The 20,497-nt window shown below is 43.5% G+C and overlaps 3 protein-coding genes across 3 annotated transcripts in view; 1 reads left to right on the forward strand and 2 right to left on the reverse strand.

The window, feature by feature from the left end:
• LOC6555805 (ras-related protein Rap-2b) overlaps nt 1–20,483 on the reverse strand; it is a 211,311-nt gene extending 190,828 nt beyond the window's left edge. Inside the window, exon 1 of the mRNA XM_001982343.3 lies at nt 19,894–20,483. The gene's annotated coding sequence lies outside the window, so the exon portion shown is untranslated. The remainder of the gene's footprint in view (nt 1–19,893) is intronic.
• On the forward strand, nt 10,163–12,626 carry LOC6555672 (achaete-scute complex protein T8). Its single transcript, XM_001982354.3, has one exon. The coding sequence runs from the start codon at nt 10,434–10,436 to the stop codon at nt 11,886–11,888; it is 1,455 nt and encodes a 484-aa protein (XP_001982390.1). The 5' UTR covers nt 10,163–10,433; the 3' UTR covers nt 11,889–12,626.
• Nucleotides 16,474–18,723, reverse strand: LOC6555674 (cytochrome P450 4g1). Its single transcript, XM_001982355.3, has one exon. The coding sequence runs from the start codon at nt 18,611–18,613 to the stop codon at nt 16,943–16,945; it is 1,671 nt and encodes a 556-aa protein (XP_001982391.1). The 5' UTR covers nt 18,614–18,723; the 3' UTR covers nt 16,474–16,942.
• Nucleotides 20,484–20,497: the final 14 nt, after the last annotated feature.

Consider the following 20,497-nt stretch of genomic DNA (forward strand, 5'->3'; position numbering starts at 1 on the left):
TGTTTTTTGATTTGATGGTAAGAACCAATTCCATTAAAGTAAGAAATCGGATTCATTAGTCGTGCGATTCCAGCAGCTAAAAATTCCAGCATTGTAAAAATATTAAATACTTTTAAGTGTACACACTCTTCGGTGTGAGTGTGTATTTGGTTGAACCTTAAGGCTGTCCTGCAAGATTGATGTTAACGGAAAGCGTCGTTTTTCTCCGTTTCTGTCGCTGCATCTTTGTTGTTTATGCGGCATATTTGCCGATGTTGCTGTTGCTTCTGCCAACGTTGCTAGTGTACATTTTATTGCATTTCAATTTGGCAAACCCAGAGATTTCCCCTTTCTTCAGGCCTGACCGGAAAACGAACTCATTTCTGTGATTTCCGGTCAGGCAGGAAATTTCATAATACCAAGGATGGGAGAGAGGGGAACACAAATTTGGGAGGCAATTGCATCGATCGGGGGCTATGCAAATTAGATAAGGATAAGTGTTTGGGCACACGCTCTCTCCTACGTTGCCTTCTCTTTCCTTCTGGCCGCCCCGTCTCTTTCGGGCTTTTCCCTGCTGGCTGAACAAGACGAAAAACTATATGATGTAATGATTACTGCATTGATCTAATCTTATAATTAGTAGAACAATACTTAATTACCAATTGTAATTGCACATGGTTGGGGTTCGCCAAAACCGATGACGGGCAGTAAATAACAAACGATGCAGCAGAAACAGCAAAATCTATTTGCAATCTGAGAATATCCCATTTATATTGACCTGTTTTTTTTTCAGTGCATCCGTCCCTTTCCTTTCTTCGTGGCGCGCGCGCACCTGTAGCGGGAAAAGGAAAGCAGGAAAAGGAGCAGCTGCCCGTTCGAGGGGATACACCAGGATACGCGGGTTCATGGGCAGGTGCAACATTTACCGTTTCCCCCAGCCGCGGGCCAACAACCAAGGACAGGGGAAGGGGGGTGCGTTTTAGAAGTACACAAGTTGGGGCACAGGACACGAGCCACGGCTCCATTAAAAGGAATCTTTGAGAGATCCATGGGGATGCTGGTTGCTACAGGGTATTTTACTGCTGGTAAAGGGTGCATTAATTAAAAAATATTTCCTAAATAATCCTTCTTTCATACATTTTATCAATACCATAAAACGAGAATGTTGCGATGCATTTTTGTATGTATATAAACGAAGCTATTATAAGGCCTTATGCTTGAATCGATTTCCTTAAAAACGAATGAAACCGTTTCCACTTCATCAGTTGATTTAACAAAAAGTTATTTATGTCCCAAAATATTTTCCTTGAGATAACACAAGCTGAGTTCCCATAAAATTCATATTCCCGCTGCGACGATGACAATAATAACATCACCGAGTGACAACAAAGCGATGAATTTATGGGATGCAACCCGAGCGCAATCTAGCTGGATTCTAATTAACCCAAAGGCCCCAGTTGTAGATCGTTCCAGATATCAAGTAGAAAGCAAACAGGTAGCACATTCGAGCCCAAGCCGAAGGAACTACTGTGCAGGTGTGTAGGGATAGGAATATTGAACAGTAGGTGGGCATCGATTGCGCCTCCTCCAGGTTTTTGATTTAAAGGATCATCTCCCACTGGATATACATATGCATTTGTTCTTGTTTTCGTCTTTTTATGATAGATTTTGAATCGGGGCGTTTTGTTGTGCAATCAGTAGCAAGTAGGAAATCAGTTGTAATAGATAGGATTTCGCTTTCGATGACATTTTCAATGAGGGAATCCAAATTGATTTGTTGACGTTTACAGCCAAAATGTGAAGAGGGGGGAGGGGTGGCGTTGGGGAGGGGGAGAAGATTCCGGGAACAGAAAAGGAATCTTGAAACCCATTGACCCGTACACCTGTATATATGCCTTGCTAACTGCCTGATTAATTGAGTTCTTTCTTGTGACTGCAAAAAACAAAGAAATTAAGGAAAATTGTGAACGAACCACAAGGTGGTCCCTTCATCGAGGGAAGCCAAATCAATTAGCCCAACAAGACAGCCGACGAAAGGGATTCCCCGGTTCTTCTAACCAGCCACCGAAAAATCGAAGGAATGAAGGATGATTTCGAGTTCGGAAGCTTGCCTTCCCTTCATCCCTACTTCCCGTCTTTCCTTCATTTCCCGGACTAAATGTGTGGTCTATGCCAATCATGAACTTTACGCGCTGCCTTCATTAGCCGCCAACAATCTTGGACAGTTTATCGCACTCCACTACTCCATCCGCGTAGCCCAAAAGGTTCTGCCGATAGCGCCGAGCCACATCAAACGAAAGAAACCGAATCTGAATCCGGGGCCCATTATAAAACTGATTTGCGAACTCGAGTTTGAGCAACACTTTGATGCGGAATTTATGCCTGGGTTTCCGAAGTTCTCCTAGAGCAGTTCTCAGCCACGCCCCTTGCCCTCGACACTAAAAAAATTCTCTGTACAGGTCTGTCCGTTTAGTATGATTCCAGAAATGTTGGTCACCCAAATACTTGTAAATAGAGTAACCAGCTCATTATTGCAAGTTTCAAATGGAATGAATTCCGTAGTGATGATTTTATTTAATTTTTCCACATTTACTTTTTTAAGGCAAGCTAGACTTGGCCAAAGGCCTGAAGGAAAAGTAAACCTATGTTTTAAAATGTTTCGTCAATATTGGTTTCAGGCTTGAAAACGTGGAATTTTTTTATGTGTACTCCTGTTTTTTACCGCTGTCCATGTAACGAGCTGGCAAAATGACTTAATTAGTGGGCTGCTCGACTGGTTCGCTAAATGTTAACGAGTCGTTGCAGTCCAGCAGGCAGAACATCTCACTCAGCATTAACAATTAAGCCGGGATTTGGGATGATCAGGCTAGCAGGCTAGCCAGCAGGGTAAAGTAGATTCCAAGATCGGCAGACCAGACGAAAAAATCCTTATCTAAATAGGCGCGTCCCGAAGTACAAATGGTCAAGTGGATAGATAGCTGCCTTACAGGGAGTCTAATTTGTGAACAGTTAAATAAACAAACATGCCAGAGAATCGAATTCAAGATCTTTCGAGACTACTGAAGAACACTTGTCGGCAAAGTCCTCTGATGAAAAATGTTACCTTTTGAAACACGCCGACGTTTTGATAAGGACTCTTAAGTGTGGAGTCTCGCCTTTTAGTCTCGCTGAGGGACACGCGACATAATGCATAAGATATGTATAAGTACGTTAATACCAAATCGGTGGATCGAAAGAGCTGTAATAATTCGACTTACAACCAAAAAGTATTAACTAGCAGGGGAGTTAAAATAATTACGGGTCAACTTAGGGTTAAATGAGGCTAGTTAAGTAAAAAAGAAAATTTAGATTTCTATCCTTTATTAAATTTCGACATAACAAATACACCATCGGTTCTTAAAAAAGAGTTAGTCCCTTTGCAGTTCTTACAAATTTCTCAGAAGGTCTAATCCTACGAGAAATTGCATAAAAAACAAAACGCGTCAAAATCGCAAAATTCCGTCGAACATCACGAACTGAATTTTTGCAGCTCGAAAAAAAGAGTGGAAAATCATTTTCCCAAAGCAAACGTGAGGGAATAGACAAGACCAAACGAATTCCCAGAAGCTGGGATCCGTGATTATTTTATTCCATTTTTGTGGCTAGAGCCAAGACAATGCGAAAGGACGCAGGAATCGATGATATATCTTATTGACACAGGCTGACGCACTCTGAATGGCAAGAATGCAATATTTGCGCAATATTCCTGAGCTCTGCAACTATGAAAATGTTGTGGCTGCTGCTGAAAAAGATTTCGCATTGGCGAACAAAACAGAAGCCCTGTTCGTGAGGAAAATAAACATTATTTCGGGCAGAACGACCTGGGTACCTTTCTCATGGACGGGGATGGGCTCATCCAAATGTCCTCATCCTGTTAAGTTATTACATTTTTTACAGTGCACTGCAGTGCTTGGATTTGATTCTATGCGTTGTAAAAACACCCAGCATGTGGGCACATTCAACCGGCAGATCCCAGGATTCTGCCAGGCAAAGTCAACACAAATTGAGAAAGGAAAAAGCAAATATCACGAACTATTGGGAATAACCAAGGACGAACAATGCGGGGGGAACAGTTTTAATTGATCAGAAATACAAACAAGTGCAAAAAAATCACGCAACAATGCCAGAGAGAAGTTTCCTGAATGGCCAAGTATGCCATTGTTTGCTTGGGGCGTTTGTCCTGTTCCTCTTTATGTTTTGGGTAAACATTGATCCTTCGATTCGAATGTCCAAGGAACAGGGGAGTGATTCGATTTCAGGACCAGTGGATTCATAAAAAGACAAATACATCTAGCACCGAAATTAAATTCCATGAAATAGCCAAAGAAAAGGAGTTTTCTGATTAATCTGCTGGAAATAAAGGACTGCCAAATAGACAAAAAGCATAAAATGCATTTGCACTTCCTGGAACGCAAGCAGTGTTTCTATTTGAGGAGAAACAATTTGTCAAATTGCTCTGCATTGATGTATATAAGTTTTCGTATATTTGATATGCCCTATCTTAGAAGTTTAATAAGTTGTTGGCCAAGGGCGCTTAACGAAATACGAGTGTATCTACCATATTCTGCAATTGAGACGAACCAATTTACAAGCAGCAGCTGCCAAGAACTATGTTTTTTGGTAATCTTATCAAAAGAGTCATATTTTTCCCCTGGATACGAATGTCGGCTACAAGTGTCTTATCAGCGGGGAGGTTTTGGGCCGCAGTCCTTGAACATCCGTAGAGTCCTTGTGTGCCGCATGCCAAAAGTGCCGTACCAACAATTAATGGTCGATGTCGCCGGAATTTAAATTGCTAGCTTCGGCGGACTTCAATCGCTGCTTAATCTCGAGCTGGAACTCACTTTTGACGCATTTCGGCAGCAGCAGACAAGGCCCACTTAACGGATCACTCGAGTGCATTTAAATCCTCGTCGGAGCCAGATCCTTTTCGACTGCCCAACCGCAACTTGCCGACGAAAATCAATAGTTTGAAAAAATGCCGCGTAGAAGCAAAGGAAATCAACGGTGCGTAAATTTTTCTATTTGCCAATTTGCCTGATAGCAATTCAAAGAGTTTGTAAGTAGGCAATCAACGCTGAAACCAAAATAACAAAAAAGGGAATCAACGAAGGCATGGCAGGAAACCCAATCATTAGTATAATAGTCGAACGGGTGTACTTATTTCGAAAAGGGGTTACATATAATAGAAAGAGGAAAAATCCTACTGCTTTGTTGCGAAAACTCCAATTCATCTTTCTGCATTCGAAAAGTAGGTTAGAAATCAACTAAAGCGGTTCTGAAGCGAACAGATCTGGCTAAATTCCCTGTTTCATTATTATTCGTCTCAGCAAATCTTAAGCAGTATTTTTTTAAGTACTTGAATGGATTTTCATATCACAAAGCAAGGATTACAATTCCGTGAAGTTCAATTCAATTCTACTTAAAAAGTACACAATTTACAGAACTTAGGGATAGAGAAGCCCCGCGACTTCGTTTCTGCGATTTTACTAATTGTTCGCATTTGTCAAATAACTCAAAGTAAGCAAACATGATAGCTAAACTGGAAAGACATTTGCATTTTCTAACGGACCCCTACCAGTAATTTTGTTTGGTACTACACTTTTTTTTTAAATTTCACGGATTTTTCTTGGGCTGGGACAGCTTCCAACACAGCTACCCTGTAGCTGTATACCCTGTATACGGCCACTGAAGCAACCTTTGTAGGCCTTTGAGGCTGGGGTCCGACCCAGAGTCGCCGACTATCCAACTAGACGATACAAAGGACGCGGCGCAACCAGTTCACTGGACACCTGCGACTGGCACGGCTTTAAGCCTTCAAAACTTCAAAACTGGCCACGCGTGCGGTCAGTGGACTTGGGAGTTGGAGGGGTTGGTAAAATGGTACAGGATCATGGTCTCAGGTCGGCGAAGGGATCGAGGGGATCGGAGGCACTGAAGACACGCGCTCAGTAATATGCCTCTAAAGTGGTGTTCCCCGAGCGGACAAGGTCACTTTTCTACGAAGAGATGGAATGCCCTACATGAAGTCCAGTTAGTGTACCCGAAAATATATACCCTTGCATTAAATATTTAGTCAGAGTTTCGTAGAGTGTATGTATATCCGATCATCGTGTTAGTGAAGTATGTGCAGGGAGTGAAATTGACCAAATTTGCATTGCCGCCGGCTTTGAATCCCTTATAAAAAACCATTGCGCGTGCGCATCCCGCCGCCCCGCCACCCCCCTCTTGCACCATCGGCAACAGGTTTGTGAACAATTACTTCCACCCTCCCGCCATTTAATCGGTTGCTCAAATATATTTTTTATTCCGTTGCCGATTGCTCACACATTTAATTTTCCCATTGTTCGCCGTTTGCCGCTCGCAGCAAATTTCGTAACCAGTTGCAATCCTGTTGCCTCTGATTCCCGAGGGCCCACCCCTGAAAGTGCAATAATGCTTTTACCTCGGCCCCTAATCGCGTTGCCATCACATACGAGTTTATCAAGTGAAATATAGTTTAAGCCACATAGTTTCTAGCATCATGCAAAGGGATCGAGGTACTGCACTAATTGCACTAATTTGAGCACAAGCACCACCCACCGGCTGAATCGGCGACTTTCAGGCAGCTTCAGCAGTTGGCCGAAAGTTACCAGCGATCCCTAGCGCAAACACCCCTAATCCTGGCGGAACTTAATGCCCAGGACCTTTCTGGTGGCATTGTTTGCTGCACACAGGGGTTGCTCTAAGGAGAGCGAGACAGCAAGCGTGGAAAGGGACGCAGAGCGGGACGAAGGGGCGAGGGGCGAGGCGCAGAGCTGGCGAACGATTGCTGTGCAGCAGGAGCAGATGTTTTTCGCGGCAGAATGACGATGCAGGATCGCTGGCGATCAGCGACCCCAGCACGGGACACGGGACACGGACACGATACATATGGAATATGCTCTATGTATATATAAAACGGAACAAAGGGCATTAGAGCGGGAAGGGGCTAGCGAGAGGGAGGCAGAACGAATGCGAGGGAGATCCACGAAACTTGTTTTTGGGGTAAACTCAAATTAGACTAAGAAATCATAAAACGTGCAATCGAAATTTCGAGGTATATGTGAAGTTCAAGTTTTTAAAATGAAACAAATGCCTTTGTCACAAAACGGTGTTTTTTGGGGCCCTAAATATTAAATATTTGCTCCTAAGCATACGCTAAAATGAACATATCCTGCACATTCATATACTCTTAGCTTTTCTCCGGTGTATTGCCTAAATTATAGTCCTTCCCTTGTGTACACTTGAGCCTGGGGCGGAATTTGCCCAGATTTGATCAGGATCGATACCGGAATACCGGATAAGATAGAAAGAGCGCCTAGCCCAAAAGAGCGAAGCAGTAGGGGAGAGGAGTGAGCGAGAAAGGAAATGAGAAGCCAGGTGAGGGTGAGGATAATTTATTATTGTTCGGAAACCCCCGAAAGCGCGCCAAAGGTCCCCGATACCCTAAAATCCAAAAAAGGGCATGGCCGAAGTGTCCCCGACACTGAGAGAAAAGTATGAGAATTGTACATTTCAAAAATGGTTAAGAATGTATTGGTATAGTATTTACCAATACCAATAAATATGTACCATTAATATTACAAGATTAAACAATTTTAGTTATGTGCAGCCTACTGCGTTACAAATGACGGAAGGGGCTTGTATTTCTTGTAGGATTCATCATATTTATTTCAAAATGTCTTTTTTTTTGAGTGTAGCATCTCAGGTAGAACAGGCCCAGTCACACAGACACTCACGCACACTTATGTAGAGCACAAGGCACGTGCGCGATCTGAAAACAATTTACCACTGCGATCCCGATCAGCGAGAATTGTGAGTTTCACTTTAAAGTCGAACGCAGACTTTGAAGGGAAACTCGCCATTTCCCCATTTCATTGTTTTAAAACGGCATTAGAACTGGTCGCAGCCACTCACTTTTGCCCTTAGTGAATGGGAGAAAAGCATCAAGGGTATGTCAGTACTTTTAGGCTATTTCATTTAGTTTAGAAGTTACTTGTACGCAAGAAGTTACTCGTAACTCGTACAAGATCTGTGGAGAAGTATGTAATAATTAGAAGGCAGCGTCAGAAACGTATCATGAACGGTGTCCCGAAAATTGTGTTTCCCGTAGAGCGAGTCCTTTTGAGTAGTTCTCGGCTTGGGTCCTTTCACTTTTCCCCTGTGCTCGACTCCAAAGTTATTTCAAGGACTTCCACGGAGAGACTTCCGTTCCATCAAGTTTTCAACACTCATAAGCCGAAAGACGAAATAATAATAAGAAAAAACAAGAAGCAGTGAAACAATTTATGAACGAACAACTGTGCACAGATGCTAAATGATGAAGCGTCCTAAAGGATCCACTTGAGTCAACGACGAGTACACACAGAATATGGGCCCAGGACATATTCACCAGGCGCCTTTCTCCGGTTACAAAATGGAAAAGGAAGAGGGAACTTACATTTTGAAAATCAAAGCGACTTGAATGCGTTGTCAGATTGATTTACGATCACGGAGGGTCAAGCCAAATAAGACGACTTCACATTTTCCGAGAGATCCTGTAAGATGCAGTATGCAGTATTCAGTGCTATTTAACATTTCTCTCGTCTCAAGATATTTTCCCATTGAAATCAATGCGTTTTTAAAATGCAAATAAACCAGAAACCAGATACCATGCATAAATTGTATTTGTCTAGATTGGAAAATTTCGAGTCGCCAAAGATAAAAGTCAGAATAAAAAAATATTTAAAAAAACAAGGGAGGCAGGATCTTAGTTTTACGAACGTGGGAGTAATTTGGAAAAGATATAGGATTTATTAAACGAAAGAAAAAAACTAGTTTAAACATAATGCGGGACATTTGCTCTTATCCTGCGAGAATGAAATAGGTGGCTACTTTAACATGAAGTATTTTCTTGCAGTGGACAAAAGGCGTGGCTGGGGCAGAGGCTGTTCCTTGAGCTGAGTGCTGCGATGCGTCGTCAAAGTGGGACGCAACCAAGTCAAATCCTCTAGGACAACAAAGGACGCCGAGCAGTACTTCCCAGTACTCAAAGACTCCTCAGTACGCACAAGCGTTGACTCCTTTTTCTTTGAGAGCTCGTCTGCATAATGAGGAATGAGGACTTGGCATCCTGGATCGAAAACCGGTAGTCGTTCGTCGCAAGTTTCTTCTCCCCGCCGGTTATCCTGCGCTCAAGTCCTTTTCCTTGAACCTTTCAAGTGAACTCAAGTTTATAAATTGTGCAGCAAGTACAACACACACGCACACATACGTGTATGTATACTCCTCTATTTACTCAGGTCTGTTGGAAACTACCTGAGAGGCCGGATCAAAAAAGTTTATTGTAGCACACGAAAACTTGTTTGCACAGACAGACCTAAGACCTAAGCTCCAAAAAAACGGAATAGATTATAGAACTAAAGTACTGGTAAAATTATTTTCCCACCAGACTAATTGCCAGAGATTTTTTGCTCGACGAAGAAAAAACAAGAATATAGAGAAAGGATGGGTGATTTTTCACCCCTTGAAAGATTTAAATTGGCTCTCTGGCATCTTTTCGATTTCAAACATAAACTGTAGCCCAGTGAACTGCCCAGGATATTACTTCTCTCTGTGTTTAATTGCTGTTTATTAGCTCTCTACTACCCAGGCCGATTTTTTTAAAAGTCAAGAATAGGTGAATAGCTTGAAATATTGTCTACGAATTTTGATTTCGCCAAAAGATGAAATGCATTCCTGCATTTTACATGACGGATGTTGAAGGTCTAAGGTGATCTATTAGGATCTTCGGCAGATTCCTAGGTAGCTTGGAAATACCTTGGAAACCAGGGCTGCAAAAGCTCCCTTTTTACTATATACATACATGTATGGTTATTATTATGTCCATATATTAATAGGGGCGGTATATAAGAATGATGTTTTTGCTGCCGATAAATAATGAGAGAGAGCGTGGCGAAATCCACCCTTGAACCAGGTGGACTTTTTGGCTCGAGTTGATCAGATGTTAGTTTTCCCAAAAGCCGTACGCTATATAAAATATATAATAAAGGTGTGTGTGTGAGCGATCGAGAAAGGGACACCCAGTCTAGGGGATGAAAAGTCAGGCCCTTTACATAAGGGATACGCAGGACCTCAAATGCCTTCTGTTTTGTGTGTGTGTGTGTGTGCTCTGTGTTGTGTATGTCAGTCAACGAAGTCACTTCCGTTGGGTTTGCGTTTTAGTTTGAGTTCTGAGTTTAGGGGCACGCGACACAGAGCGCCAGCAGCTGTCCTGATGCAAGGACACGAAAACCATATTACATCAGTCTCCATTTAACATTCACTCAAGAAGGACTAACGTGCTGAAAGTACACCCGCAATCGCCACCAGTTTTTCTCCCGCCCACAAAAAGCCAGGAATTCCAAAACATAATTATGGCTGCCTTGAGCTTCAGCCCATCACCTCCTCCAAAAGAAAACCCCAAGGAAAACCCCAATCCAGGGATGAAAACCACGTTGAAACCTTTTGGAAAGATCACCGTTCACAATGTTTTGAGCGAAAGTGGCGCCAACGCCTTGCAACAGCATATGGCCAATCAGAATACCATTATCCGAAAGATCCGTGACTTTGGCATGCTGGGTGCTGTTCAGAGTGCCGTGGCTAGCACAACTAATACCACACCCATACCCAGTCAACGGAAAAGGCCCCTGGGAGAATCCCAAAAGCAGAACCAGCAGAACCAGCAGAATCAACAGCCTAGTAAAACTTCAGTGCCTGCCAAAAAATGCAAGACCAACAAGAAGCTGGCGGCGGAAAGGCCCCCAAAAGCAGCAACTGTAAGCCATCCCAATAAAAGCCAAGGCGACCACAGTTTCGGCACTCCAGGAAGAAAGGGCTTGCCTTTGCCACAAGCCGTTGCCCGTAGAAACGCTAGGGAAAGAAATCGTGTAAAGCAGGTCAACAATGGATTTGCCTTACTTCGGGAGAAGATCCCGGAAGAAGTTTCTGAGGCTTTTGAGGCCCAGGGAGCGGGACGAGGAGCCAGCAAGAAGCTATCCAAAGTGGAGACCCTCCGCATGGCCGTGGAGTATATAAGAAGTTTGGAAAAACTGCTGGGATTCGATTTTCCACCTCTCAACAGTCAGGGGAATAGTTCTGGATCCGGCGATGATAGCTTTATGTTTATCAAGGACGAATTTGATTGTCTGGATGAACATTTCGACGACTCCTTGAGCAACTACGAAATGGAGGAGCCACAGCCAGTCCAGCAAACGTTGTCCGAGGAAATCCAAAACCCGCCCCAAGCCACTGATCTCCTGCCCAGTTTGACTACCTTGAATGGGTTGCAATACATCAGAATACCAGGGACCAACACCTATCAACTGCTAACGGCTGAATTACTGGGCGATTTGAGTCACGAGCAAAAACTTGAAGAAACAGCTGCTTCGGGCCAGTTATCGCGATCGCCCGTGCCACAAAAGGTGGTAAGAAGCCCCTGCTCCTCTCCAGTTTCACCTGTCGCCTCGGCTGACTTGCTGTTACAGACGTGTGCCACACCGCTGCAGCAGCAAGTAATTAAACAGGAATACGCCAGCAACAACATTAGCAGCAGCAGCAACGCACAGACTTCCCCGCAGCAGCAGCCACAAGTTCAGAGCCTGGGATCGTCGCCTATTTTACCCGCGTTCTACGACCAGGAACCCGTGAGCTTCTACGACAACGTAGTACTGCCCGGATTCAAGAAGGAATTCAGCGATATTTTGCAGCAGGAACCGCCCAGCAACTCGACCGCTGGCTGCCTTTCGGACGAGAGCATGATCGATGCCATTGACTGGTGGGAGGCACACGCAGCTAAATCGAATGGTGCATGCACCAATCTGTCCGTTTAGCCGCATCTCACGCTCTCACGCATCTCTAAAAAACCAATTACAAGTTTCTAGCGTATTTTTAAATGATTTGAAGTCCTCACAGACTTCTGTGGCAGGCCATTCTATCTAAAGTTTTTTTTTAATCAAGCCGTGACTGAGTCATTGTGTAAATAGCAATTTAAGCCGAGAAAGGAAGATAACTGCGGCCAGCCGAAGTTTATGTACCTTTGCTGTTAAAACCATGTCTTTAATATGAAAGGTCGCACAATTTCGATGAAGTTTAACACATTTCCATGCAGCTATAAGATATAATCGTCCGATTTCCATGCACTCCATAAAAGGGCAGAAATAACATTAAATACGAAATGTATGGAGTTGTGCGTATGAATTCAATATTGTTGATCAAACCTGCCCGATTCACCTTTTTTACTATCTGCAATATACGGACGGACAGATGGACGGACATGCCGATCATGAATATATAAACGTTATGGGGTCGGAAATGTCTCCTCCATTGCATTGGAAGCTTCTATAACACCATATATCAAATCTAGGAACCTAGCAGATTAAAAGTCATCTAGTGATATAAACCAAATAGAAATAACCTCTAAGACCCAACCACAAATAGTTATCCTGATAAACGGCTTAATGTTGAGCCACACTAGTGTCTAATATTTTACAAAAATTAATGTATTTGTGTAACCATATTTTTTTTTGTAGATTTAATTGTAGGAACGTTTAAATGGCGAGCAAATAAATATGAACATTTCTAAAAACTTAAATTGTTTCTTGTGGTTTTTTCTCAATTATTTGTCTGATTTTAGAGAGTCTGTCTCGATATTCAAAAAGGGTCTTTTCTGATAAATGACAGAGTCCTATGGGGAATATTCGAGTGTCGTAACCCTGAAACGCGGGAATTACACTTGGGAACTGAAAATTGGAAACTATGACGAAAGTATTCTGATTTTTTTTCCAGCTGTTTCGGTTGAAACATGTGCCTCTTTTCATAATGACACAAGTAATTAAAAACGCAGTAAAATAAATGGGGGTGGAAATGGAGGGAAAACGGCTTTAGGGTAAAATTATATTTGGGACTTAACCGGCAAGCGTAAATCAAACAGATTGCATTTTAATAGTCGAATGTCAAATATGTAGTACAAATTAAAAAAAAGGAAAATGTCATGGAATGGCAATACATTTTTCGTATTTAAAGTATCGAAACCTTGACGCACGTCTGTTAATTTGCAGGATATTTTCTCACCCTCACTCTTACTTGGCGCTACACTCTCCTGCCAATTGTCCCCAGGACTTCATTGTCCTGTGCCTACGTGTTCTCACGTCTGTCTACCCGTCTCCTTCTTTTGGGACATCTGCCCAAACAGGAGAAAAACGGAAGAAAAACGAAAAAATAATAATAAGAAAGGGCCGGTCCAAAGGATATGGATGATGCAAAACTATATAAGACAGCCATGCTGTAAGAAAAATCAATTGAAATCGTTTGGCCATTAAGAATAGATGGCCTGTGCCAAAGGATCTTCGCATCTGCAGGACCCGAACCCAAAGAAATCTAAGTAGTACACTGAGGAAACAACACATTCCGATTTTGAGGCCGACATTTTAATGCGAGACATTACACCCATTATTATTTCTTTTTTCGCTGTGTGTACGTGTTGGCGCGATCCTGAGCTCCTGAGATCGCCTACAACCCCCTTTTTCCGAGCAGTTTTCAATTTTTCAGTCCAGGTGCAAACGTGTTTTCCTATCATTCTTTTTTTGGCCGTGTGGTGGGTGCGCCTTTAACCGTTCACCGTTAGCAGTGAAAATCTTTTCACGCACCGTTATAATTATTAAATATTGGTAATGCGACACGCCCCTCAACCGTACACCTTTGAGTGTGGGTCGAATTTCGCATTTTAACCGTTTGAACTGGGAAATCATTGCCGTTATGTGCGTTTTTTGTTTATTTGTTCGTGGATGCCAAAGGCTTAGGGCAGATGAACTCTCCAAGGAATATGAGCCCAATCGGATCCTTCGATCGGGCGATTTGCTTTCATAGCTCTGGGTGCCGCAATCGCTTTAAGTTGCTCCCTCATTATGCCACTTATGCCACGCCTCACATGTCACCAGAGCAATACTTCTGCATACCATACCGCCTGTTTTTAAGTTCACTTTAGCGTGTGCGCCTGCTCGTACAGCTGACTTGATTGGATTTACCCCGTTCTCCGATCCGCTGACTATCAGATTTCTGAGCCAGATGCTGCTCTTTGACCTGCGGAAGCCGAGTTGGCTGGTTGGTAATTGTAATTGCGATAGGTGACACGAACAGAGTAATTAATTTTTCAGAAGTTAAAGTCTTTAATATTTTGGGAAAACCATATCAAGTAGCAAGCTCACTTGTTTCATTACCTTCGCCATTCTTATGTACCCAAAGACGAGATAATAGCGTTGAGTGCCTGATCCGCTGATCCCAGTAATCATTTGTTAAGATTCTACTTTCATTCAAGAATTTCATCCTTCCTTTTCATTCAGCAAAAGGAAGGAAGAAGACCAAAGATGGTCTTCTCGGGCAAATAGCATTCCTATTACTGTGTCTTACGAAACTAACTGCAGTCCAAGCCGAGCTACTTAGACTTAAGCAGATACTTATACTCCATGGCTTTCAGTTTTTCTATGTCCTTAAGTGGACGTACTTCAGCCCACAATGAGGCACTTAAGTGTGCGCTCCGTGCCCAAAAACCTTAAGCGGGTCAAGGAACGAGGTCAAGAAAATAACTCCAGACAAACGTTAAAACCAAAAGCGGGTTAACACTTTCAAGTACCTCCTGCGGTTCGCCTAAGCCCTTCCCCATAATTTTCCCTACTTTCTACTTCAGCCATTGATGATCTGCGAATCGCCGACAGCTCTGAGCTACTTCCATTCTTTCCATTCATTCCATCCCATTTTATCGCTGTATCTAAATACATATTTCGAAATTTTAAACCCCCATCAATTTCCGTGAATGGAGCCCCAAGCAAGAGGCTCGAGGGCAACACATGTGACTTTCGTCGTCCAGTTTTAGAAACATCAAATGAAGCTGCTCCCCAGGTCTGGTTGCACATGTTTTCCAGGACATTTTTCTAATGTCACCTCATACCCTGTCGCCCTAAGACTATATTCCCATGTTTTGACTTATGCACCCAGGGTGGCCACTGGGAACATTCCAAGGACGAAGTACAGTATCGGCATTGAGTCACCAGACTCGATTGTATGACAAACACAATTTATACTCCCGCTCACTCCAGGCAGCGTTATTTTGTCAGTTTTGCATTGATTGAGATGTCCTGGTATGCAGCTCCTTGTTTAATAGTTTCCCGAGCTCTTTGTTTGGCTTCCTCTTCTCTAAAGCGGCTTTGTATGCAACTTAGAGTCGACAAGGATATTTGTGTAGTTCAGGCTAATCTATTTCTTCTTGATTTCATATAATGTTGTGTTCGAGCAGCACAATAAGGCCACACATTCTATCCCAAAGATGTCCCAACAACTTTGGAAAATGGCTATCAGTACTTCACTTCGTTTAGTTGTAATGACTAGACACTACAATACATACTCACACAAAGCATAACTACGCATAGACTCTCAAAAAGTAATGTAATATACCAACAAGAAAGGTAAAAGTATCAAAACTTTAAAGTACACGTGGCAGTTACCAACCGGCAGTCATCAAAGTAAATCCTCGAGTGTCACGCATGAAGGACATTGCCCACAATCCGATATCCAGTTAGCGTGTTTAAGGAACTCCGCCATAAAAATTAGAACGAATGTGCACAAACTTCCGGATGCCCAAACACAGCGGATTGAATTGCAGACTCCCAGGTAGTGGTGCTATTTGCCTAGCGCAAAAAGGACAATGACCAAACAGAATTTTGGTTTTCGGGACCTGCTTCATGCCCCTTTTTATGTCTGCCGAAGATGCTAAGGAAGGGTTCATAATTCGAATGCAGCAAGGCAGGAAATGCGGAAGAAACCGAAAGGATTTCCGTTTCGTTTCGTTCCGTTTGTAAATTGATATTCGGCAATCGATTGCCCAAAAAAGGGAAAGCCGACTCCTAACGGTGGAATTCAGCTAATCACAAAAAAAGAAGGCTAACGAATTTCCGACACCCCCTCCTCCTTCTTTTTGACCCGAAAGCCGCGATAAACTGCTACCGATTCCGACACAACAGCATTCGCATTTGTCAGCATCGCAATCTGCATCCGATTAATCGCATTACAAATCGCCCAGCGAATGAGGTGTCGACTTAAGATCAGTATAATGCTAACAAATACGAACAGGTACCCAAAATACCAAAATACGAGCGAAACAAAGTAAAGCAGAAAATACCTCGCCAAGGACAGCGGCCCAGCATCAATATTTTGACATTGCCAGCATCTTGCAAACTGTCGATTGCCCCGCATTAGCGCATTAACTTCTTGATTGCCAAACCGCAGAACAACCACAAGCCGAGTCGACTTGGCCATGTTCGTCTTTCCCGTCTGCCCGACTATCTGCATTCGAAGTGGTCTAGTGTACTGTCTAGCCAAGTTCGTAAGCAGTTTCGACCGCCCAAAGGAGAACATCACAGGATGTGCAATTATAATTGTTTTGCAGCTCTATCGGCTACGTGCCTCGCATACGTGTATTTTTCATTTTTTTTTTGGGTTTCGTTTAAACCATTTGACTTAATAAATACTAGAATAGAGAAAAAAAATCACACTACATGGCTACGAAAAAAAAGGTTTAGATAGTGACAGAAGTATGAGTACTAAAAGGTGAAGAGCACAAACAGTTGGTTAAAAGGATATATAGTATATGCGTATACATTATATAGGGCACCACTCGCTAAAGACCAACAAACAAAAAGGAATTGATAAAATATAGAAGTAACAAGGCAAAAACGAAAGAAAAATTAATTGACTCTCTGGCTGGCCAGTGCGTTGGGTTCTTCTTCGGTGTGTTAGATTTACAAGTTCGTCATCGAGGTGTCGGGTTGGGATCGGTATCGGTCATCTATATACAGGTTGCGTGTGTGTAGTCGGAGTCGTAGATTCCTGGACTCTAGGCCACCGTGGCATACTGACGCTTCTCCAACGAGACATTGAATCCATTCTCTAGCTTCAGGATGATGTCAGCCTGCAGCTTGAAGTCTGCCTCGGTGTCGGTGGAGTGGACAATATAGTTCCTCACGATGGTGGACAGCAGGACCTTTAGCTTCAGCATGGCGTACTTGCGGCCCACACAGCTTCTGGGTCCAGCGCTGAAGGGAATGAAGGAGTAGTAGTGCCTGTTGGCCATCCTCTCGGGCAGGAAGTTGTCCGGATCAAATTTGGTAGGATTGGGATAGATGTCGGGACGTCTGTGCACGCAGTACTGCAGCACGATGACCGTAGTGCCCTTGGGAACCGTGTACGGACCACTGGCCAACTTGAGGTCGTAGTCCAGACGCCTGGCGATCAGCGGTACTGGTGGGTACAACCTCAAAGTCTCCAAAATCACGCGCTCCAAATATTTCATCTCCATGGTGTCGGCAAAGGTGCAATCCCGCAGCATATTATCCCCGAAGATGGCCTTCTGTTCAGCGAAGACCTTTGCCTGGATGTCCTTGTGAATGCCCATCATGCAGAGGGCGAAACTAGATCCCGCCGAGGTGGTATCGTGGCCCTCAAACATAATTGTATTCACCTCATCCATGATGTCCTTCTCGTTCCACTCGATATCGGGGTTCTTGGCCATTTCCACCATGGCATCCAGGAGAGCCAATCGCCTCTTGGCACCCACATCATTCTCATCGATATCATCCAGATCATCGCGAAGACCCTCCTTCTTGGAGGCGGGAGTGCTGGCAGCAGGTGTGGAAATCTCCTCAACAATCGCACGCGACTCCTCTTGGAAGTTCTCCTTGCGATCCTTGACCACCTTGCTGGTCATGCCCAAGATGATGTTCATCATGCGATCGCCCTTCTCGCGAAGCTTCGTAAACTTGTAGATGGAGTCCAGGCGGTAAAGTAGTTTTACCTGCCTCTTGTGTATGATATCGCACATGTCGACGACGGCTTGAGCGTATTCGAAACTCTTGTTACCCTCCGGCAGCTTCTTCACACCCATGGCGGTAGACAACAGGATGTCAACGGTGGTCTGCGACATATAGTCATGAACATCAAAGGATTTGCCCGCTTCCAAGCCCATCCTGGCCACCACCGCCTTTGAGTGATCCACAAATGTGGGCACGAAGCTCTTCAAGATGCTCTGGTGGAAGGTGGGGGCAATCATCTTGCGATGATGACGCCAATGGTGTCCATTGCTGATCAGTAGACCATCTCCGAACCAGGGCTTGAAGTAGCGGTACTCCTCCGCCTTGGTCAAGTGCTGGTGCCCACTCAGGATCAACTCGATGTCACTGGGATTGGTTAGGAACACCAACAGGACGTTGCCCAGCCAGGCCTTCATGGTCTCTCCGTACTTGTTGAGGTAACCCAAGCCTACGGCCAGGATCTCGGCATTGCTCAAGCCGGCGGCCACATGAGCCTGTCCCAAAATGGGCAACTCCGGGGGGGATGGTATATTGGCAACCATGCGGTATTCCCGGCTATTCCTGCGCCAGTACTCGTACAATGCCATGGCCACCAGGGTGCCCACTAGGGTGGTAAACATAGGACTGAATCCTAGAACCGTCGTCGACGAACTGGCCGCCGCCTGTTGCAGCGTCTCCTGCACTACTTCCACTGCCATGGTTGCTGTTGCCTCTTTGCTCCTGATCCCTGGTCCTCTGCTGCAAATCCTGATTGTCTTCTGAAGATGGCACTGTTGCTATATCAGCCGCCAGCGCTCAACTGTGAATCGCCGTTGACCACATTCAACATTTTATATGGTTCCAAGAGTTCTGGTGGAGGCCACTGGTTCGAGTCAAGCATATGCCACTTCGATTTTCAGTCCCACAAATTAGCAAAGCAAATCAATGTCACGTACTCGCTGGCGTTGCTACCTTTGGAATGGCTACCCAATACCCAATGGCTGCACTGCGTCATTCTGGATCCGTATAAGCAATTATGACTGCATTTCCAAGTCCGTGGCTGTATCTTTGATATCAGGTTTGAGCAAGTCTTTTTATTACTAAGCTGTCGTTATATTATTATTGGTATTATTAGGAACTTAGAGAACATTCTTTATAGTAGCTTATAATGCACATAATCCTAAATATTTAGTTCTTCCAGTTCGTTTAAACACCTTACCTCACATAACTGAAGGTACTATAGACAGTCATATAAGTTTCTGCGACTATCATAAATAAAATGCAGTTTTAAAATTACCCCTTTTTGCGAAATTTCAGACACATTTAAATGAAAAGTGAATGTGTCTACTGTCTCTTTAAGCCACCCTACTTCCTGCGGAAGTACGCAGGCTGCCAGGATCCAGGATCCAGGATTCAGGAATATGCAAACCAGCCATTGGCCGTTCGGCTACCTGTATTCTACGGCATTTACCTGCTGGCGAGCGGAAGTGGGTGATTCTTGCCTCGCTTCCTGACATTTTAATGCTATTCCTTTGTTTTGCTTTCGCTTTTTATTAAATTTGGTTTCGGCGCTTTTGTCCTCGACACCTGAGCAAAAATATGCAAGGGAAATATCGAGTGAGTAAACAAGAGAGTATGTAAGCCACAGACAAAGGAAAGGAAGCTGTCGCTTTTGTGGTCCTCGTCCGCCACATCCTCCCGCTCCCTCATCATTATGCGATTGTTTTTATAAGTGATCCTTATTACTATTTATTTTTATGGCAGTGGGATTTATAATTATTTGAGCGCGTGCGCAAGGCATAGTAACTGAAATATGTCCAGGGATCGCTCCTTTTATATTTTTGCCAAGTATACACGCGTATGCAAACATTTAACATGGTCTACATACATACATACTACATATGTACATACAATAACAGCAGGAACAGTTTGCAATGGTTGAGGTTATGGGTGTTCAAATGGGAAACAATTCATTAAACTTAAGTTACCTACAACTTACCCGAGTTTCTAATACGTATGTTTAAAATCGCCTCACTTGCTTAATTAATTACAATGATTTTGCACGGCCGCCATTTGTGTTGTGTGCATACATATGTATGTATGTACATACATAACAAAAACCGTAAGCTAGACCGAAATGATGCGTCAGATTTTAAACTGAACTTATTGAGCACACACACTACGGTAACAAAAACTGTGCGTTACACCGAACACGCGCGCTACGGGAACTTCTTTAGCAATTTTTTGAACAAATTTCGCCGTTTTATCACTAATCGTAGCCCAACCGAATCTATGCCTCGAATCGAACTGCACTCACCGAATTCGCCGAAATCACTGAAATCGCAGAGTACATTCAAAATAAAGTTTTATTTCGGGCAACGTTAGAACAAAGTAACGGGTTTAAAAGCTCGCGCAGTCGATATTTCATGGAAGTGAAAAGGGAAGAAAACAAAAGAGAGTGATAACTGTTTCATAATCCGATCTCTTTTATGTACCTACATATGTACATACATGTATACATACGTATGTGCCTAAATTATTGAAAGAGAGCACAAATATATTTGTATTTATGAACACATTGTTTTGAGAACTGCGTAAACTGA

Source organism: Drosophila erecta, unplaced genomic scaffold (assembly GCF_003286155.1).
Source record: "Drosophila erecta strain 14021-0224.00,06,07 unplaced genomic scaffold, DereRS2 tig00000283-arrow-arrow-pilon, whole genome shotgun sequence".
Classification (NCBI taxonomy): domain Eukaryota; kingdom Metazoa; phylum Arthropoda; class Insecta; order Diptera; family Drosophilidae; genus Drosophila; species Drosophila erecta.

Coding starts and splice junctions, on each gene's coding strand:
- LOC6555674 (XM_001982355.3), bottom strand. CDS start 18,613: ATGGCAGTGGAAGTAGTGCAGGAGACGCTGCAACAGGCGGCGGCCAGT.
- LOC6555672 (XM_001982354.3), top strand. CDS start 10,434: ATGGCTGCCTTGAGCTTCAGCCCATCACCTCCTCCAAAAGAAAACCCC.